We start from the raw sequence: 18,903 nt of genomic DNA on the forward strand, positions 1-18,903 counted from the left end.
AGAATGGAAGCAGCAGCAAGTCCTAAGAAAGGGTTTCTGGAACCTCTGGCTCATCCAAGAAAAGAAGTCAGAAGCTGGGCATGGTGGCTCAGATGTATAATCCCAGGGGCTTGGGAGGTTGAGGCAGGAGGATTGCCAGTTCAAAGCTAGCCTCAGCAACTTGGTGAGGCCCTAAGCAACCCTTTTTCAAAATAAAAAGGGCTGGGAATATAGCTCAGTGGTTGAGTGCCCCTGAGTTCAATCCCTGGTACAAAAAAAAAAACAAGTCAGTAGGGGAGATTTTCAGGCCCAGGAGGGTTTCCTTAGAAGGGATCTAGCAGAGTTTCACAGGCTTAGGGAAGCCTTCTGTATCATAGCCAAGGCCTGGGAGTGACAGGGGCCTGAATGGGATTTCTCAGAGCCAAGAATCAATAAAGGGTGAGGGAAGGCAGGGTGTGGTACCCCATCATCCTTTTCTTTTTCCTCTTGCCCAGCAGGTCTGAATGACTGGGATGACGATGAGATCCTAGCATCGGTGCTGGCAGTGTCCCAACAGGAATACCTAGACAGTATGAAGAAAAACAAAGTGCACAGAGACCCACCCCCAGACAAGAGTTGATGGAGAACCAGGGACTGGATACCAACTCCCAATCCCCCACTCCTGCCCTCTGGTGCCACCCCACCTTCTTTGGCTTTCTTCCCTCTTGCCTCCTTCTGTTCTTTCCTCTCTCCCCTCTTCCCTACTCCTTACTTCCCTCTGGCTGGCCCATCCCTGTGCTCCTTCTCATTGCTGCCACCACCACCTGTCTCCGCCAACTGAAGTGCCCTGTTGCCCCCTGCACAGCACCATCCCTGCATTCCACAGGGGACTTGGGCAAGGGTGCCGAAGGTAGGCGAGAGGCACACAGAGAACAGACCTGGCAGCCAGGCAACCCCAGAAGAGAGAGACACTCAAGAGAATTCTCCTGCCTGCCCACCCTTCTTTCCTTCTGAGATCAGATAAACTTGTTACCCTTCCCCCAACAATGATGCCAGGGAGGTGGGAGGAAGAAGTGGGAAAATTCCCAGTACCCCAAGAATGTCTGAGCCTTCCATGTCAAATTTTTTCTTTGTTAAAATGTACTTTTATCTTATAAAATCAACCAATCAAAAATGATATATAGACAACAGCATTGGCTCTGTGAGGACGCATCTCTCTGGTTTCGGGGCAGGCAGGCTGACCATGGGGCATGGAGGGGGCACAAAGATGTGGGTTATCACTGTCTTCTGGTCTCCAGCTCCATGGAGGTCAACAGAGAATCTAGAGTGAGCCGGGGCTGGGGGTGGGGGTGGGGGGTGGCAGGTGGCAGACTGGCTTTGGACAATGAGACCCTGACCTTGCTGCATTCCTTTTGCTTCCACCACCACCACCACCACTAGTCTCTTTGGAATCTTGGGGTGGGGGGCATCTGTGGCTACCACCCAGGATTTGAGTGTAGGGAGTGGGAGCAGCCTCAGCAGATGGGGCACCCGTGCCCTGCAGGTGTTGACAAGATCTGCCATCTGTAATGTCCTTGGCACAATAAAACCAAATGTCAGTTTCCCTGAGCGGCTCTGTTCTGTGTGGGGTAGGGGGTGGGGGGGCCTCTGGGGAAAAGTGGTGATGGCACAGGGCTTGAGTTGGCCTCTGAGGTCCCCATGCTCTCCAATAGGGTCAGTGTGAGAGCCCAGGGTTCATATTTGATTTTCTTATTAAATTTCCTTCTGGCCAGGCATGGGCCCTTAGTCCCAACTATCTGGGAAGCTAAAGCAGGACGATCCCTTGAGGCCAGTCTGGCCAATTTAGGGAGACCCTATCTTAAAAACAAGCCTCCTCCTGGGCTTGTTACCATAAGAAAAAAACTCCTTCTTTGTCTGCTGATGGAGTCCCTGTTTGCCTTATTTCCTGGGGGGTTGGGGGGATGGGAGCAGGGGACTGTGAGCTAAAGACCAGGTTTTGAATTTCCTGTCCGAATTCCAACTACCCTGCCCCCATCTCTCACCATCAATGTTTGCTCTTTCTTATAATAATCTGATGAGGAAATTCTTTGGAAATGCACAACTGACACTTCATTAACAAAATGAGTTTGGGTAGAAGTGACCAGAGGAGCCTTTCCCACTGGGTTTTAGAAGTTGGAAGATAAATGAGCTGAATCCATTTTTGTTCTTATTCTGCAATCTTCTTGACACCTCTGTTCCTGCCCCTACTAGAGGTAAAGCCAAGGTGGAAAAGGCTGACTGGCCCCCAGTCCCCCAGGTTTTCTCAAAATGGCATCTTTTCTGCTGTGCCTCAATAATGGGATCCCTGTTTGTGTCTGGCCCTGCAGGTGAGGCCATAGCTGGCTGAGTGGCTGTGTGGGGTGTCTGGAATACAATGGTCAAGCATGAGTATGTTAAGAGGGTTGATTGGAAACCTACCTCAGTTTTCTAGCTGTATCGCTTTGGACTCTCTAGAATTTCATCTGTCCCATCTGCTCTACAAGGGCTACTAGCATCTACTACCTCATGCTGATTGTGAGCATCAACAGAAAATGTGTATGGTCAACATGATTCACTACTGCGCACAGTTCTTGGCACATTCTGAGAGCACAAATGTTAGTGCATATTAATTATCCCATTGTGGAAGTTCCAGCACCATTTGACCTCTGCCTACTTCTTGCCACTCTGTCAAGTTTCCTTGACTTCTGCCTGCAGGTACCAACTTGTCTTTAAAGACAAAGGGTCACCTTCTGAGGTGCCCTGAATGACTCCCATTCACATTCTCACTTCTCTCTACAAATATCCCCAATAGCTGTACTAGAAATAAACTTCCTGGGCAGGCACTGTGATGCATGACTTGTCTGTGTTTATTAAGATACACATCCCCATCAAAGCCTGGTAGGCTTATAGTAGACCCCTAGAACCTAGTATTGCTGGATCAACAAGGGAGTGCACATGCATTTGCTTTTTTTTTTTTTTTTTTTGAACTGGGGATCGAGCTTAAGGTTTTGCAAATGTGAAGCAAGCGATTTACCACTGAACTAAACCCCAGCCCTGATGTGTTTGCTTTTTGAGTGTTGTCTGTGTGACTGTGGTGAGTCCCAAGTCTTCACATGTATCTCAGTATTTCCAGTCGTGTGTTGTGATGAGGGCTTGTTTCCAGGTGTGTCAGATGGTGACTGTGTAGAACTCTTGACAGTTTGTGTCTGTATCAGAGACAAGTGCATGTCTGCGTGGGTCTGTGACAGTGCATCTGTGCTTTCTGTCTGGGGTGGATGTCCGTTTATATTCCTGTGACAGATTCTAGGTAGCTATTTCTGGACAATTTGTTTCAGTGACAAGGCTGTGTGTCTGATGCCATGTGTCTGTGACCAAGTCTATGTCCACTTTTGTGACACTGCTTATATGGCTCTCAGATCACATGCCTCCCTTTGAACAATATGTGTGTGTCTAGAGCATCTGTGTATCTTCTTGTGACAGACTCTGTGTCCCTCATTTCTGGGACTGTACAAGTCTTTGGTATCTGATGGTGCCAGGTACCAATATATGACAAATTTTGTCAGTGTCTGGCAGGACGTTTGTGTCATTACATGGCATTGGAGTTCTCCTGGAGTGCCTCTTTTGGTAACGCATTTCTGGACATCATTTTTTGACATGTGTGTCTATGTGTGCCTATGACAAATTTACATGAATTTGTTGATGTCTCATGTTGATTCTTTGTATCTTTGGAGTGCATGTCTGTCTTCCTGGATCGTGTGAGGCCTTCTCTAACCATTTTCACAAATTTGTGCCAAAAGCTGTCTAACTGCTTCTCTATACCAGCATTTTTCCAGGTCTTTTAGCCCCTCCCTCTCTCTCACTGGGAAGCACAATCCCCCCAATAATCACCCCCTGCTGTTCTAGATTGCAGGCTTCCAGACTGGGCCCAGGGTTGTTTCAGGTCTGATTAGGTTCTAGGCTGCAAAAACCTCGTAGTCTGGGCACCTGAACTCTGGCCTTTGATGGGTGTGCGGTCCATAACAATAGTCAAGTGTTATCCCTCCCTGGAAACTGGACAGGTTCTTCTAGGGGCCTGATTTCAGTTTTGAGGCCAGGGCCAATGGTCGCCTGGAGGAATGGTCCTGGGTGAGAAGCACCCTTCTAGACAGGATCCTAGTTAGCCCCAGGCTCGGATTCTTAAAAGACTGTCTGGCGTTATCTCTGCGCTAATCTCGACGCTGCGGCGGCAGCAAAGCAGCTTCCTGGGAAAGGAGGCTGCGCAGTTTTTTAAGTGTACACACATACACACACCCCCACTAACAACAACCTCACGCAACAACCAAAACAAACGCGGTTGCTGCAAAGGGATTCCCAGAACCGGTGTCCTCTCCGTGTGCGCCCCCATCATTTGCATGCAAGCCCCGCCTCCACGGAAGAACCAGGCTTGTATTTGCATAAGGGGGCGCTTGAAACGTTGAGGGTGGTATGCAAATAAGGATTGGCTCCGATTGGCTGGGATACAGCAGGTGCCGCGTCCGGATTGATCAAAGCCAGGTGGGCGGAGCTGTCGCGCAGGGCGACTCTCCCGGGAGGCGCGTGCCCCTGCTCAGTAGCGTTGGGGCTGGCGCGCGCGGCGAATCTTAACGCTGCGCTGTCTGCGGACGCTTCCGGGCCACCAGTTTCCCTGCCTTCCACCCTGGCGCCCCCCAGCCCTGGCTCCCCGGCCCCGCTGCCCCGGGCTTCTACGCCCTGCGGGCTTAGCGGATTCAGCGGGCTCAATCTGCGCAGCAGCACCTCCATGTTGAACAAACCTCTGCAAGGGCTTCCTGCGCCCCCTGTGACCCCCACGCAGCCGCCAGGTGAGCGCAACCTCCCCTACTGCGTCCATGTGGGGTGGGCTGGAATGGTGGGTGGCAATGCGTGGGGGAGGGAATCACGGGTGAGCTTAGCACGCAGCCACCCTGACTCCCTCGCCTCCGCCTGCGTAGGAGGCAAGGATCGGGAAGCGTTCGAGGCCGAGTATCGACTCGGCCCCCTTCTGGGGAAGGGGGGATTTGGCACCGTCTTCGCGGGACACCGCATCACAGATCGACTCCAGGTATCTACCTTGAGGGTCTTGGGAGGAGGGTCAGGTTTATTTCGCGGGGGCGGGGATCCTGGGACTATAGGATGTTAGATGACCCAGAGAGAGCCTGCAATGTGTCTAGTAGGGTCATGAAGACCAGGATTCGGGTTGCTGGGGGTGTGAGCGCGCGTGCGCGTCTGTCGCGGTCCAGGTGGGTATGGGGGGCCAGATTTCAGGGGGGAGAATCAGGAGGTCGAAGGAGTTTGACTGGAGAGTGTGCACTTGGACACTAGACCCCAGGACCTAGAGAATGTGTACATGTATGGGAAGGTGGGGGCCTAGACACGAGATCTGGGGGATCTTGGAGGTAGACGTGAAGTCCTGAGGACCAGAACCCTGGTGCAGAGTTGGTGTCCTGGAGATAGGAAGGAAATTTGAGGGCTTGAGGCATCACGAAATTTCCACCTCAGGGCTTGGGCTATACCTTATTGGTAGGGTGTTTGCCCAGCATGATTAGGTTCAATGTTCAATGCGGAAAAACAAATATAAAATATGAAGAAAATGTACAACCAAATCCCTGGAAGCTGAGGGGTCCCGATGCCTGAAAAGAGATCCCTAGGCTAGGGATGGTGGGAGAGGTGAACTTTGTTGGGGGGGGAGTCTTGTGTGGCAGGGTATTAGTACTGGCTCATTGTGGGCTGTGGTGTGGCCGGGGACCAGAAATACTGGGGTGCTGGGAGAGTTATTGGAGGTTTTCAAGTCTCTGGACCGGGAGGGATTTGGGGGTCACCTGCTGGCCCCCTTACCTCAGCCCACTTCTCCAGGTGGCCATCAAAGTGATTCCTCGGAATCGTGTGTTGGGCTGGTCTTCCTTGGTAAGTATCCTTGGTGTGCTTCACTTACTGACTCCTTCACTAATGATGAAATCCCCCCCACTTTTTCTAAAGAATGTATAGTCCCTGGGCCCTGTAACCGTGAGAACGCTCCACCAGACCATGTTTATTACCTTGGAGTGACATACAGTTCTGATTCACCTCAGTTTCCCCAGAGCTCTAGATTATCCCCTCCAACTCTTTTCTCATCCTCCTTTTAAAAGCTGCTGTGGGGGCTGCCCACAGGGCATGCTGGAGGGGAAAGAAGGGCAGAGGTCACTGGTTGCCATGGTGATGCTGGCTGCTTCTCTCCTGCCGCCGTTAGCGCTCTAACGGACATAAGGGCGGGTCTGTGCAAGCTGTAGAAGCGAAAGCGCCCTCTGGCGGGCTTTTAGGAGACTGCGCCTGCGCAAGCCGTGAGACCCACAAGGAGAGGATGCACCTGCGCAGTAGCAGGAATGTGCATCTCCGTGAGAAAACGTCTGCAGCTGTGTAAGTCATTGGCATGGCCGGTAGAGGGCCCCACTCAGGCAGGAAGGCTCTTTCTGACAGTCACTGCCTGACAGGGCTTAGGAGGGTTATTGAGCAATTGTAGGTACTTGGTTACAGTTAAGTTATTGCAATAACATTGAATTTTTATTCTTTGGCAGGTCCCTTGCAGTTAATCATAAACTATCTGAAATAAATATTGGACACCCATATGTCAGTTCGAATTTTAGATATTTGGGCAAAATACTTAATATTTATGAAAGCCTATTTTCCGCTACATTCCCTTCTACCAACTGCTTTCCCCTGTTCAACACATATTTTCTCTACTTTTCGCCTCCAGTCAGACTCGGTCACATGCCCCCTGGAAGTGGCACTGCTATGGAAGGTGGGTGAAGGCAGTGGGCACCCTGGTGTGATCCGCCTGCTTGACTGGTTTGAGACACCAGAGGGCTTCATGCTGGTCCTTGAGAGGCCTCTGCCTGCCCAGGATCTCTTTGACTACATCACAGAGAAGGGCCCACTTGGTGAAAGCCGAAGTCGCTGCTTTTTTGGCCAGGTAGTGGCAGCTGTCCAACACTGCCATACCCGTGGAGTTGTCCATCGTGACATTAAGGATGAGAACATCCTGATAGACCTCCGCCGGGGCTGTGCCAAACTCATTGATTTTGGCTCTGGTGCCCTGCTTCATGATGAACCCTACACTGATTTTGATGGTAAGGCTTCCCTAAATATCATGGATTTTTTTTTTCTAAACCTTTGTGCTTCTGACTTTCTCACCTTGAGCTCCAGTGGTGGGTTTTCTTGTAATACTTGACCTATATTGTACCTTTATAAGGCTCTTGATTTCTAATACTGAGGAGTCTCATCCTTGGCCATCTCATAAACAGTCTATCTTATTGATCCAAAATCATCCTGGGCTTTTAATCTAATGAGGGGATCTTGTTATTATGAGTTATTTTATTTTTGGTAAGGGGATTCTACTGTTACATGAGCTACATCCCCAGCCCTTTCTGTTTATATATTAAGCCAATATCTCACTAAGTTGCTGAGGTTGGCCTTGCTATCCTCCTGCCTCAGTCTCCTTAGTATCTGGGATTACAGACTTATACTAATATGCCATGCTCTATTGTTACTTTTTAAGTGATTTTATTCTGTCAAGGGGGCTCTCCTATTTAACTGCTCTTTTTTTTTGGTGATGGGACTATGATGTTATATTTACAGAGCTACTGTTCTACTAAAGAGTTACTGGGCTAGAAGAGGGCAGCATCAGAATGACTTGACTCTTGCTTTTTGTGCAGGGACAAGGGTGTATAGCCCTCCAGAGTGGATCTCTCGACATCAGTACCATGCCCTCCCAGCCACTGTCTGGTCATTGGGTATCCTTCTCTATGACATGGTGTGTGGGGACATACCCTTTGAGAGAGACCAGGAGATTCTGGAGGCTGAGCTCCATTTTCCTGCCCACGTCTCCCCAGGTGAGGCCCTCACAGATCCCAGCCCAGCAGATTTCATCCTTCCAAGGTACTGTTACTCCTACTAATTGCAAATCTCCCCTGTGCTTCTTGGCCCACAGACTGCTGTGCCCTAATCCGCCGGTGCCTGGACCCAAAACCCTCTTCCCGACCCTCACTGGAGGAGATCCTGCTGGACCCTTGGATGCAAATACCAGCAGAGGAAGCACCCCTCAGCCCCCCCAAAGGAAGCTCTGCCCCCTCTGCCTGGTCTGCGCTTCCCTAGGCTTAGCCAGGCTCCCACTGGTTGGAATCCCATGGCTATGCCACAGGGATAGATGGACATCTGTTGACCTGGTTTTACAGGTTGTTAAAATCCAGTATTACTAAGGTCTGTGATTGGGGATTAGGGGGTAGAAGACAAGCCAAGTCTGCCCACTCCCCATTCCAATTTTGTGAAGGAGCCTTCCTCCTAGAGCCTGTGGTCCCTTATTCCGGAGGAGGGAATTCCTTGTATCTTGTTTTGCTAAGGATGGTTATTTGGTTGAAGTTATTTCCCCTTTGAGCCCCAGGACTCTTTGTTCTGACGAGTTGTAATCCCTACACTGGCACCTCCTACTACCACCACACAAACTTAGTTAAAATGCTCTCACTTGGGGCAAGGGTGCTTTCCTTAAAATACCCCAGCAGCTCTTATTTTAGTAAAAGGACCCTTTCCCTTTCTCCTAGCCTAGGGTCCCAGATTCATCAAGCTGCTTGCCAACCTTAACCCAGTATTGCTTATTCTGGGAAAGGTAATGCCCTATTGTTATCCCAGGGCTCTTTTTTTTTCCTTCATTTTTTTTTTCTTTTTCGGTGAGGGGACCCTACTCTGTTATCCCAAGTGCTCTTATTCTGGTGAGAAGAACCTTACTTCCACAGCTTGGGGAAGGAATGGGAGATGGACACCACCGGACACCACCAGAGATTAGGATGGGATGGATGGTTTCTGGGGGATGGGCTGGGGGAAATAAGTCTTGCTGTTTGTTCTCCTGGGGACTCCCCTCTCCAACTTTTGCGATTCTTGCTGCCTCCGCCTGAGCCAGGATTGTCCAATTGCTACAATGTAAATACTTGTGTATTGGAGGGAGTGGAGCTACAAAGTGTGCCCTCCTGTCCCTTCTCCCCTGCCTGGATTATTTAAAAAGCCATGTGTGGAAACCCACTATTTAATAAAAGTAATAGAATCAAAATTGACTGGCCGTGCATCTACTGTAGGCTAAGCTGAGAAGATGACCTCCCATGAACCTCGGTCTTCTGTGTCATAGAGCCCTTTTATGGGTTTATTTCAGCTGGACCACAAAAATGTTTCCTCCTCATTTAAAAAATATTTTTATTAGCTATTGATGGACCTTTATCTGTTTATATGTGGTGCTGAGGATTGAACCCAGTGCCTCACATGTGCTAGGCAAGCGCTCTACCACTGAGCCACAACTCCAGCCCTCCTCAGTTTTTGTGTTTCCCAGTGTGTACAAAAGGATTCTTAGAAATGCAGTAAACATTGAGGACACTTAGGACACATCACCAAAGATGCCAGCTCAAAAACAAGAAGACCTGTACCCTTTCCTTGGAAAAAAAAAATCCTTTTCAGAGTACTTGTGTGATCAGATTTGAGTGCTAACTGGAATATTAACTACTTCCTCCTTGGCATTTTAATAACATCCAGGGTGTAATGACATTTTCAGCTGGTCTTAATTTCTTTCCTTGTTCTATCCTGGTTTCCTTTTGACCCTGGCCTACTTCCCATCAAAAGCAACTAACCTGTGAACCTCACCAATTCCCTCATTTCCTAAGGTGGCACGTTGGCCCTTAATTCCATCAACTCTCCTGTGTCTTGGCTTGCTAACTATACAAATCACTGGACGCTCTCCGGCGCCGCCCTCAAAACCTCCCTCCCAGAAGTTTGGGGGCGGGGCCTCGGTGGGAAGGTTGGGCGGGGGAGGAACTTCGGCCCAACCAGAAAGGACCTCAAGAATTTCTGATGCGGGAAGGGCCGTACCATCAGAAGAATGTCCCAATAAAGAGCCGAGGTCGAGATGTGGTGGAACCAATGAGATGAAGAGAAAGGATGGGCGGGTAGTATGGAAAGCGGCATTAGGATCTGGTTGAGGGGACACTGGGGCGGATCCAGTAAGAGGTGTGGGCCAGCGCGCATCTGTAACGACGGGCTTAGAGTCGCCCTTGTCCTGGTTCTCCCTTTCTCAAAGACCTTGGAAACTTCCCGGGTCAGTACTTCAGCCAGCCTTTACGAAGGGCGGAGGAAAACCACCCCTTTGGCCAGGCAGGCACTCGGCTCCGCCTTCGCTTCAGAGGCCCGGAAGCGGAAGTGATTGACACGGAAGTGGCCTGCTGTTGCCGAGGGGACGGGCCGGGCAGATGCCAACATGGCAGCGGTTGGGGTTGGTGGTTCCACCGCGGCGGCCGGGCCAGGGGCGGTCTCCGCGGGGACTTTGGAGCCTGGGACCACGAGTGCGGGTGAGACGCACAGTGGCCGAGCAGTCGGCGGCGGGGCAGAGGTCGGGATCGCTAAGGGTCGAAAAGATTCCTCACTGAAGTGATAGGGAGCATCACTTTTGCAGCGGGAATGTGTGTGTGTGTGTGCGCGCGCGTGTGCGCGCGTGTAAAAGGGAAGGGAGAACGGAACCGAGCATTGCGAGTGTGTTGGGGCGGGGAAGATACCATTCTGAGGGTGGTTGTGGGGAGAGTCCTTCCGCATTTGGAGGGTGAAGACCACTCTGAATATGGAAGAAATTTCCTTTTGGAGAGGATAAGACCATGGAGACCTTTCATTCTGAGTGCAGTAGGTCTTTTCCTATGGAAGGGAGAGACCATTCTGACCGTGTGGGAGTTCTTCCTTGAAGAAGGAAGAAACTGTTCTGAGGGTGGTTGTTCCTTCCTTATAAAGGGACCTTATAAATTGTCAGCTAGGGTGGGGCAGGCCCTTCCTTATGACTATAGGGTCCATTTTGAGGACGATGTTTGTCTTTCATTATATGTGGAAAATTATATATTTCTGTGGCGATCCCTTCCTAATGGAGGTAGAATTTATTGTATTTTGAAGTGGGAGGGTCCTTCCTTATAGGTCACAGAAAGAACATTGAAAGTGCCAGGTCCTTCCTTATAGCAGAGTGAGTTCATTGTGAGTGTGGGTAGAACAAGGAATTATTCTTTGGCTGGGGAAGGAGGGTGTGCAACGTTAGGAGGACAGAACATGTGTAATATAGGGAAGTATTTCCTTATATGGTTGAGGGAACCAGACCATTCTTAGTGGGGTTACTGTTCATTATATGAGGTTCAGTCCTTGGGACAATGGGGGAGATGAGAGAAATACCATTTCTTGGGGGGTGGACATACCTTAAACAATAGTCCCATTCCCTGTATTTGGGGTATTTTTCTTTACATGACCCTCATTAAACAAGACCATCATTTCATATAAATTCCCAATTTGTTCATCCATAAAATGGGAATCTTCATAGTTTCTTAAGAATCAGGGTGATGTAAGAGTCTATTGAGAAAATCTGTAAGGTTCCTTTACCTGGCAATAGGCACCCAGTGAGCAATATCAATAAATGTTGAGAATATAGTTGTTGGTATTCTGTTAGAGAGATAGGGAGGAGAGATGGGGTGGATGTCTAGGGCCTGCCCTAGCCATTTCCTGACATCTCAGCAAGGATTCAAGATATGAGCTGGACAGAATGGATCTACTTGTCCATTTTTAGCTCTCCTGCCTGTGGTTGAAGGAATAGAAGCAGTTAGAGGTCAATCCCTCATTGGGTCAGGGTGGACAGGCAGATGGAGGAAGTTGCAGTGGCACAGATAATCCTGGTTGAAAAGGGAGACGGGTTGGGTGGTGGTTTGGCTGTGCCCCAGCAGCTTCTGACCCCCTCCTATCCCCCTCCCCTTCCATTCCCCACAGCTCACCGGCGCCTCAAGTACATATCCCTAGCTGTGCTGGTGGTCCAGAATGCCTCCCTCATCCTCAGCATCCGCTACGCCCGCACGCTGCCTGGGGATCGCTTCTTTGCCACAACTGCTGTGGTCATGGCCGAAGTGCTCAAAGGTCTCACCTGCCTCCTGCTGCTCTTCGCACAGAAGAGGGGTACGAGCCAGGGAGGGGTTGTTGGGAAGGACTCCCCACATACCTGTATGTGTTCACATGGAGGGTTTGCTGTGTGAGTATCCCCATGTCTGTGAACCTGCCTGGGGATTATGTAAGTGCACCTCAGCTTCTTTGCCTTCCACAGCATCTACACTTTTATACCCCTAATAAGTTGGGGATGTAGGAATGAGATCATACACCCATGAGGTAGCAGGGAACTCACATAGTGATTGATTGACTTACCTTTAACTTTGTATAATAGAGAATTCCAAACTTAGACAAAAAATTTAGAGAATGATAAAATAGTAAAATATCCATGTATCCATCCCCCAGATTTACAATTATCAACTCATGGCCACTTTGCTCTGAAACAGCATCAATGGTTATCCAGTCAGTGCTAGCCAATATGTCTGTCTATGTAGTTCTCCTCATATTATTTCAAAGTAAATCCTTCCTTAATTTATTTTTTATTTGTTTTAATTTGTCCTTATTTATGCCTGTTGTTGTTTTTGCGGTACTCTGGATTGAACCCTGGGCTTTTCACATTCTAGGCAAGTGCTGTACCACTGAGCTATATTCTAAGTCCCCCTTATTGTCTTGGGTAAGTTATTTGATACATATTTTTAAGGATAATACCAGTGAGGTGTGGTGGCACACACCTATAGTACCAGCTACTCAGAAGGTTGAGGCAGGAGTATTTTTTGAGTTCAGGAATTCAGAGTCAGGTGCAGTGACACACACCCATAATTCCAGCAACTTGGGAGGCTGAGGTAGGAGGATTGCAAGTTCAAAACCAGTCTCAGCAATTTAGCGAGGCCCTAATCAACTTAGTGAGAACCTGTCTTAAAGGGCTAGTGATGTGGTTCAGTGGTTAAGCACCCTTGGGTTCAATTTCTTGTACCAAAAAAAAATCAGAAATTAATATTCAAATATTCAATCTGAATTCAAATTTATGATGATTTCTTAAGTGTCATAAAAGTTTTTAAAATGCCAGGCATGGTAGTACATACCTGTAATCCCAGCAGCTTGGGAAACTGAGGCAGGTGAATGTTAGTTCAAAGGCTTGTCCTCATAGGACAACATTTGAGATGGGAAGTGAGAGATAGCTAAAGACTGCATCACAGGCCTTCAGCTTTTTTCTCCCAGTGCTGGACATTTAACCCAGGGGTAGGGGTATGTTTCTCTCAGCCCTTTTAAAAAAATTATGTTGAGGCAGGGTCCTGATAAGTTGCCCAGGCAACTCAAACTTTGGATCTTCCTGCTTCAGCCTCTTGAGTGGCTGGGATTACAGGCATGCATGACTATGCCCAGCCAGGCTTTTTTTTTTTTTTTTTTTTTTTTTTTTTTTTTTTTTTTGTGGTGCTGGGGATGGAACCCAGGGCCTTGTGCATGGGAGGCAAGCACTCTACCAACTGAGCTATATCCCCAGCATCCCCAGCCAGGCTTTTTTAGCTTTTATCCACAATTTTAATTTGTTTTTCTTTTATTTGAAACAGAGTCTCCATGATATGTTTCAAAGCCTGATCTACTCAAACTTGTAGATTCAAGCCATCCTCTTGCCTCAGCCTCCTGAGTAGGCGAGGCTTGGGTTCCATTCCAGCACTGCAAAAAAAAGAAAGAAAAGGAAAAAGTAGCCTGACCTAATGTGGACCTCTTGGTAGACTGTTTTTTATTTTCCCATTTGGTGTGAATATTCACAATTCACCACAGTAATATGAATATGCACATTTATGCTTGTTTATGGCATATAATCTTGTTACCTTATTTATTTGGAATACTGGGGATTGTATGCCTGGAATCCCAGCTGCTTGGGAGGTTTGGGCAAAAGAATCACAAATCCTAGGCCAGCCTGGACAACTTAGTGAGACTCTGTCTAAAAATAAAGCAAAAAAGAAAGGTCTGGGGGCTGAGTACAGTGATGCACACCTGTAATCCAGTGACTTGGGAAGCTGAGGCAGGAGGATAGCAAGTTGGAGACCAACCTTGACAATTTAACAATACCCTCTCTCAAAGTTTTTTTTTTTTTTTAAGGGACTGGCACCATCATGATAGTGTCCATCTATAATCCCAGCAACTCAGGAGGCTTAGGCAGGAGGTTTGCAGTTTTGAGGCCAGCCTTGACAATTTAGCAAGGCCCCAAGTAACTTAGTGAGACCCTGTCTCAAAAAATAAAAAGGACTGGTTAAGTGCCCCTGGGTTCAATCCCCAGTACCAAAAAGTTTAAAAAAGGGGCTGGGGATGTAGCTTAGAGGTTTTCCCCAGTACACAAAAAAGCGGGGCTGGTGTATAGATCAGTGGTCAAATACTTCTCTACCACGTGTGAGGCCTTGGGTTTAATCTCCAGCACCAAAAGAAAAAGGAAGAAAAGAAAAAAAATTGAGGTGAGCTTTGCAAAGGCTGTGTTGATGATTTTCAGTTGGTCACTGGAACAGGTCCTGGCCAGACTTCTGCTTAATAATCAAGACTGCATTAATCCATGGGTCAGGGGAAACTGATTGGTGTGTCTAGGTCTGGCTCCTGCTCACACGTGGCTTATGGGCCACTAAGGAGCTAAAATAGTGTAAATCTAAAAATCTAGCCTTGAGATGGAGTTTATCTCAGTAGTAGCATGCATGAGATCCTAGGTTCCATCTCTAGTACCAAAAAATAAAACAACTAGTCTGAAACTTCCCGTTTGGAATATGACTTTCCACCCGAACTCCAGGGCTTCTACTTAATAAGTTCATGGATAGTGATGATTTTTTCATTGTACAAACATGTATTAAGTGCTTACTCTGAATGGGGTTCTATGCCAGGGTGGTGGGCTCTCAGGTGAATGAAGTGTGCTCTATGATTATCAGACACAGTGTGATGGATAATTTGTGTGTGTGTGTGGTGCTGGGGATTGAACCCAGAGTCTTGTACATGCTAGGCAAGCACCCTACCTACATCCTCAGCCCTTTTTTCTATTTTATTTTGAGACAGGGTCTCGCCAAGTTGTCAAGGCTATCCTTGAACTTGGGATCCTCCTGCCAAAGCCTTATAAGTAGCTGGGAATAGAAGCATGTGACAGCACACCCTGTTTGAATGATTCTTCTGGGGACATTTTATTTTCTTTTTATTTTTTGGCAGTGCTGGGTATAGAAACTTGGGACTCTGCCTGTTAGACAGGTGCCTTGCTACTGAACTACCCCCAACTCCTTTTGCAGTGAATAAACTTAGTATCAGAAAGTCTTCCTAGAGATATATTTATATCATAGGGAGAAACTGAGCACAAATGCTGGAGATGTAGCTCAGTAGTAGAATACATACTTAACATGCACAAGGTCCTGGATTCAATCTCTAGCACTGAAAAAAAAAAAAAAAAAAAAAAAACTTGAGCGCCAGACCTCATTCTAACCCCTAGGGTATTGGGTAGGTGGGGGAGGGCAGGAGCCAGGCCTGGTCTCAAACTTTAAGGGATCCCTATCTTTGATAGTCTTTTTTAAAAGGGACTCTCCTTCTCCCACCTAGGTAACGTGAAGCACCTGGTTCTTTTCCTCCACGAGGCTGTCTTGGTGCAGTATGTGGACACACTAAAGCTTGCAGTGCCCTCTCTCATCTACACCTTGCAAAATAACCTTCAGTATGTTGCCATCTCCAATTTACCAGCTGCCACTTTCCAGGTGAGCCCTGAGCCCAGTATGGCCCCAAGGGAACTGGCTGGGTTGGGGGATAGAGGGTAGGGTGGGGAATGAGCTGCAGAAAGCAGGGGCTGTGTCATTTGGGACTCTCTGTCATCTGGAACTCCTTCAATCACAGTGTCCTCATCTGTGAGAACTGGGAATAGGGGATGCTCATGGGGATGCTGGGATGATTGAAAGAAATACCTGGAAAGAATCCTAGGTTAGATATTCATGGGCAACCTTGTTAAATAGAGAGCCAGGATTCTAGGGCTGAATTGCCTGGGTTCAAATCTCAATTCTGCTACTTTACAGCTGTGTGATTTTGGGGCAAGTCACCTATGTATTTATGCCTGAGTTTCTTAGTTTATGTATCTTTGAATTGGAGGTTACAATGATGCCCACCTTCCTATGGTGGTTTCATGAGGATTAAGTGAACTTATTTACATAGTGTTTAGATCCACACCAGCACCTACAATGCACTATGTAAATATTTGCTGGTTTTATTGTTGTTGTGGTTGACTCATTTGTATCCAGATCTCCCTCATCACAAAACCTACCTGCTGTGAGATGGTTTATATACTTCAGCCTTATTTTACAGATGAGATTGACAGGGCTCAAACAGGGCAAATGCTTTGTCCCTGATCACACAGCCAGAAAATGGGATTGGGATGTGAACTTGGGTGTAGCTTGGGACTTCCTGGCACCACCACCCTTCTGTGTACTCTCTGGGAGGGTCCTTGGACCTTTGAACCACAACTCAACCAATGGCTAGTGACTGGCTCTTTTTGCTATTTTTATTTTCACCCATTGACATCCTGTGTCCCTCCATTGTGCCATAGTGGGTGCTGTCCCCCTACACACACCTACTGGGACTCAGGATGAGCCCTCAATATCTTCCACATGTCACTCACAGGTGACGTACCAACTGAAGATCCTGACCACAGCACTGTTCTCCGTGCTAATGCTCAATCGCAGTCTCTCCCGGCTACAGTGGGCCTCCCTGCTGCTCCTCTTCACTGGTGTCGCCATTGTCCAGGCACAGCAAGCAGGTGGAGGTGGTCCACGGCCACTGGATCAGAACCCAGGGGCTGGCCTAGCAGCTGTTGTGGCCTCCTGCCTCTCCTCTGGCTTTGCAGGTGTCTACTTTGAGAAGATCCTCAAAGGCAGCTCAGGGTCCGTATGGCTTCGCAACCTGCAACTGGGCCTCTTTGGCACAGCATTGGGCCTAGTAGGGCTCTGGTGGGCTGAGGGTACTGCTGTGGCCCGCCGTGGCTTCTTCTTTGGGTACACGCCTGCCGTCTGGGGCGTGGTACTTAACCAAGCCTTTGGCGGGTTGCTGGTGGCTGTTGTTGTCAAGTATGCTGACAACATCCTCAAGGGCTTTGCCACCTCCCTGTCCATTGTGCTGTCCACTGTTGCCTCCATCCGCCTTTTTGGCTTCCACTTGGACCCATTGTTTGCCCTTGGCGCTGGCCTCGTCATTGGTGCAGTCTACCTCTACAGCCTTCCCCGAGGTGCAGTCAAAGCCATAGCTTCTACTTCTGCCTCTGCCTCTGGGCCCTGCATTCACCAGCAGCCTCCAGGGCAGCCACCACCACCGCAGCTGTCCTCCCACCGAGGAGACCTCATCACGGAGCCCTTTCTGCCAAAGTCAGTGCTGGTGAAGTGAGGGCTGGTGGCGGGGGGTTGGGGGGACAGGGAGGGGGGATGGGGTGAAGGATGTCAGGCATCTGTAGGACCCAAGTCATCACCAGGGCCTGGCTCCTCTGGGGTTGGAAGATGGTCTTTTCTCCCAGGACACTGAGACTTCTGGGGGGGTGCGGGGCTAGGGCTGGGTGTCAACATGAACCCCTACTGGTAGACTGACATCCCCCATAAGGGGGTTTTTAGAGCTGCTTCCTCTGCCCCAGTCTAACCTCTTTAGGCATAGGGTTGGGAAAATGGTCATTCAAGGCATTTTGTCTTGTCTACCCACCCCTGTTAGCTGGAGGTGTCTTGTCTCTCATGCCTGGGACAGTCCCTTCCAGTCATCCCTCCAATTTTGTAAAGACAGACTGGACAAAAGCTCTTTAGTAATGACTAATGCCTACCTGTGGGGTTCTGTTTCCCATCCTTTGAGGCCTTCTCTCCTCCCTTACCATCACCCTGGGTCATGTTGGCTTGGTCTCTTTTGTGGCCTTGGGGCAGCTTCCCTGGCACTGAGACCCTTAAAGATGGGCCTGCTGCAAACACCCAGGGCAAGAAAGAGGCACGAGCTGAGAGTTTGCATCTGGGGGAGGGTGCAGTAGGGGCCATTTGTTTTTTAGTCATTTGGGGATTTGTGGTATAATCAGATCATTAATGATCCAGAGTGTGGGAAGTAGGGAAGGGAGGTCCTTGAAGTGGCTAAATCTCATTGAACTTAAGACACTGACGGTTGCCAGATGCAGGGTTATTTTCTGAGAAGAAAATTAAAGCTGCCAATCTCACTTTTGCTACCCCGTTGGCTGTATTATGAGATACCCTTACTTCAAGGTGGGGTGTCTCAGAATTGATGAGCCGTGAAACCTGCTCCCTGCACTCCCCAAAGCTTATTAACCCCTTAACTGTATCCCAGGGGATGTGTGTGTGTGTGTGTGTGTATGTGTGTGTGTGTGTGTGTGTGTGCGTGTGTGCATGCACACGTGTGCTCATGGGAGATGCCTGGGCTGTCTTTGCTATATGTAAATAGGGCCACTGGATCTTTATTTTATTAATTTGTCTGATTTTTTGGTTTGTTTTCTAAGGAACTGTAATGAACAAATGTCAGGATACCCAATGCCAAATAAAGATGTTGTATTTATTTAGTCCATGTGTAGCTTTCTGACCCAGTGGGCCCTCTCCGCATAAGCACTGTTACTAACCCCAGGACTACCAGCCTTACTGCCACCACCCTCGCTTGGCTAGGAAACCCTACTGCTAGCCCACCCCAGTTTTCTGTGTTTCTCTTTCCTCCCCATTCCCACCACAGGTTGCTCACCAAGGTGAAGGGTTCGTAGCCGCCGGGATTGAAGATGTTGGCCTGGCATCGTTCTCCCTTCTTGCCCTGGCCCAGCTGGGACCAAACTCTGATCAGTATTAGGGGTAGGGTGAGGCAGACACCGAACTCCCTATCCACACTGCCCCTGCTCCCATGCGGGGCAGACGTGACTAAGCTTTCTTTTGTTAATGTCCCACCTCAGCCCTCAGCCCTTGCTACCCCAGTATTATTTCTTAGGTGAGTTTTGCAAATAAAATGTGTTTTGGATCTTGCCAGCTTGGGTTGGGGAGC

At 48.7% G+C, this 18,903-nt stretch overlaps 3 protein-coding genes across 7 annotated transcripts in view; all 3 read left to right on the forward strand.

Annotated features, from left to right (window-relative positions):
- Window positions 1-1,566, forward strand: part of Otud5 (OTU deubiquitinase 5) — a 30,517-nt gene extending 28,951 nt beyond the window's left edge. For 3 of the 4 annotated variants that reach the window (XM_077107175.1, XM_077107178.1, XM_077107176.1), the window contains one exon: window positions 474-1,566. In XM_077107175.1, coding sequence (XP_076963290.1) covers window positions 474-598 — 125 coding nt within the window. In that variant the 3' untranslated portion in view covers window positions 599-1,566. The remainder of the gene's footprint in view (window positions 1-473) is intronic. The other variant, XM_077107177.1, reaches the window with a different exon arrangement.
- Window positions 1,567-4,555: 2,989 nt separating this feature from the next.
- Pim2 (Pim-2 proto-oncogene, serine/threonine kinase) lies at window positions 4,556-9,064 on the forward strand. Its single transcript, XM_077106886.1, has 6 exons — window positions 4,556-4,814; window positions 4,944-5,053; window positions 5,845-5,895; window positions 6,722-7,094; window positions 7,680-7,856; window positions 7,955-9,064. The coding sequence occupies exons 1-6, from the start codon at window positions 4,754-4,756 to the stop codon at window positions 8,116-8,118; spliced, it is 936 nt and encodes a 311-aa protein (XP_076963001.1). The 5' UTR covers window positions 4,556-4,753; the 3' UTR covers window positions 8,119-9,064.
- Window positions 9,065-10,243: 1,179 nt separating this feature from the next.
- Window positions 10,244-18,843, forward strand: Slc35a2 (solute carrier family 35 member A2). Of its 2 annotated transcripts, none has more exons than XM_077106677.1 (5): window positions 10,244-10,346; window positions 11,788-11,970; window positions 15,463-15,614; window positions 17,118-17,264; window positions 18,604-18,843. In XM_077106677.1, exons 1-5 carry the CDS (start codon window positions 10,256-10,258, stop codon window positions 18,712-18,714), a joined length of 684 nt encoding a protein of 227 aa, XP_076962792.1. In that variant the 5' UTR covers window positions 10,244-10,255; the 3' UTR covers window positions 18,715-18,843. The 2 variants fall into 2 exon arrangements, with proteins under 2 accessions (XP_076962792.1, XP_076962791.1); XM_077106676.1 differs by having other exon boundaries at window positions 16,528-17,264; window positions 18,604-18,713.
- The last annotated feature ends 60 nt before the right edge of the window (window positions 18,844-18,903 follow it).

Source organism: Callospermophilus lateralis, chromosome X, assembly GCF_048772815.1.
Source record: "Callospermophilus lateralis isolate mCalLat2 chromosome X, mCalLat2.hap1, whole genome shotgun sequence".
In the NCBI taxonomy this organism is placed as follows: domain Eukaryota; kingdom Metazoa; phylum Chordata; class Mammalia; order Rodentia; family Sciuridae; genus Callospermophilus; species Callospermophilus lateralis.

Excerpts from the sequence above, each read along its gene's own strand:
- Slc35a2 (XM_077106676.1), top strand. The coding sequence starts at position 10,256 with ATGGCAGCGGTTGGGGTTGGTGGTTCCACCGCGGCGGCCGGGCCAGGG. Across the intron at positions 10,347-11,787 it reads GCCTGGGACCACGAGTGCGG|CTCACCGGCGCCTCAAGTAC; the intron begins GTGAGACGCACA and ends CATTCCCCACAG. Across the intron at positions 11,971-15,462 it reads GCTCTTCGCACAGAAGAGGG|GTAACGTGAAGCACCTGGTT; the intron begins GTACGAGCCAGG and ends TCTCCCACCTAG.
- Pim2 (XM_077106886.1), top strand. The coding sequence starts at position 4,754 with ATGTTGAACAAACCTCTGCAAGGGCTTCCTGCGCCCCCTGTGACCCCC. Across the intron at positions 5,054-5,844 it reads GCATCACAGATCGACTCCAG|GTGGCCATCAAAGTGATTCC; the intron begins GTATCTACCTTG and ends CCACTTCTCCAG. Across the intron at positions 7,857-7,954 it reads TCCTGCCCACGTCTCCCCAG|ACTGCTGTGCCCTAATCCGC; the intron begins GTGAGGCCCTCA and ends CTTGGCCCACAG.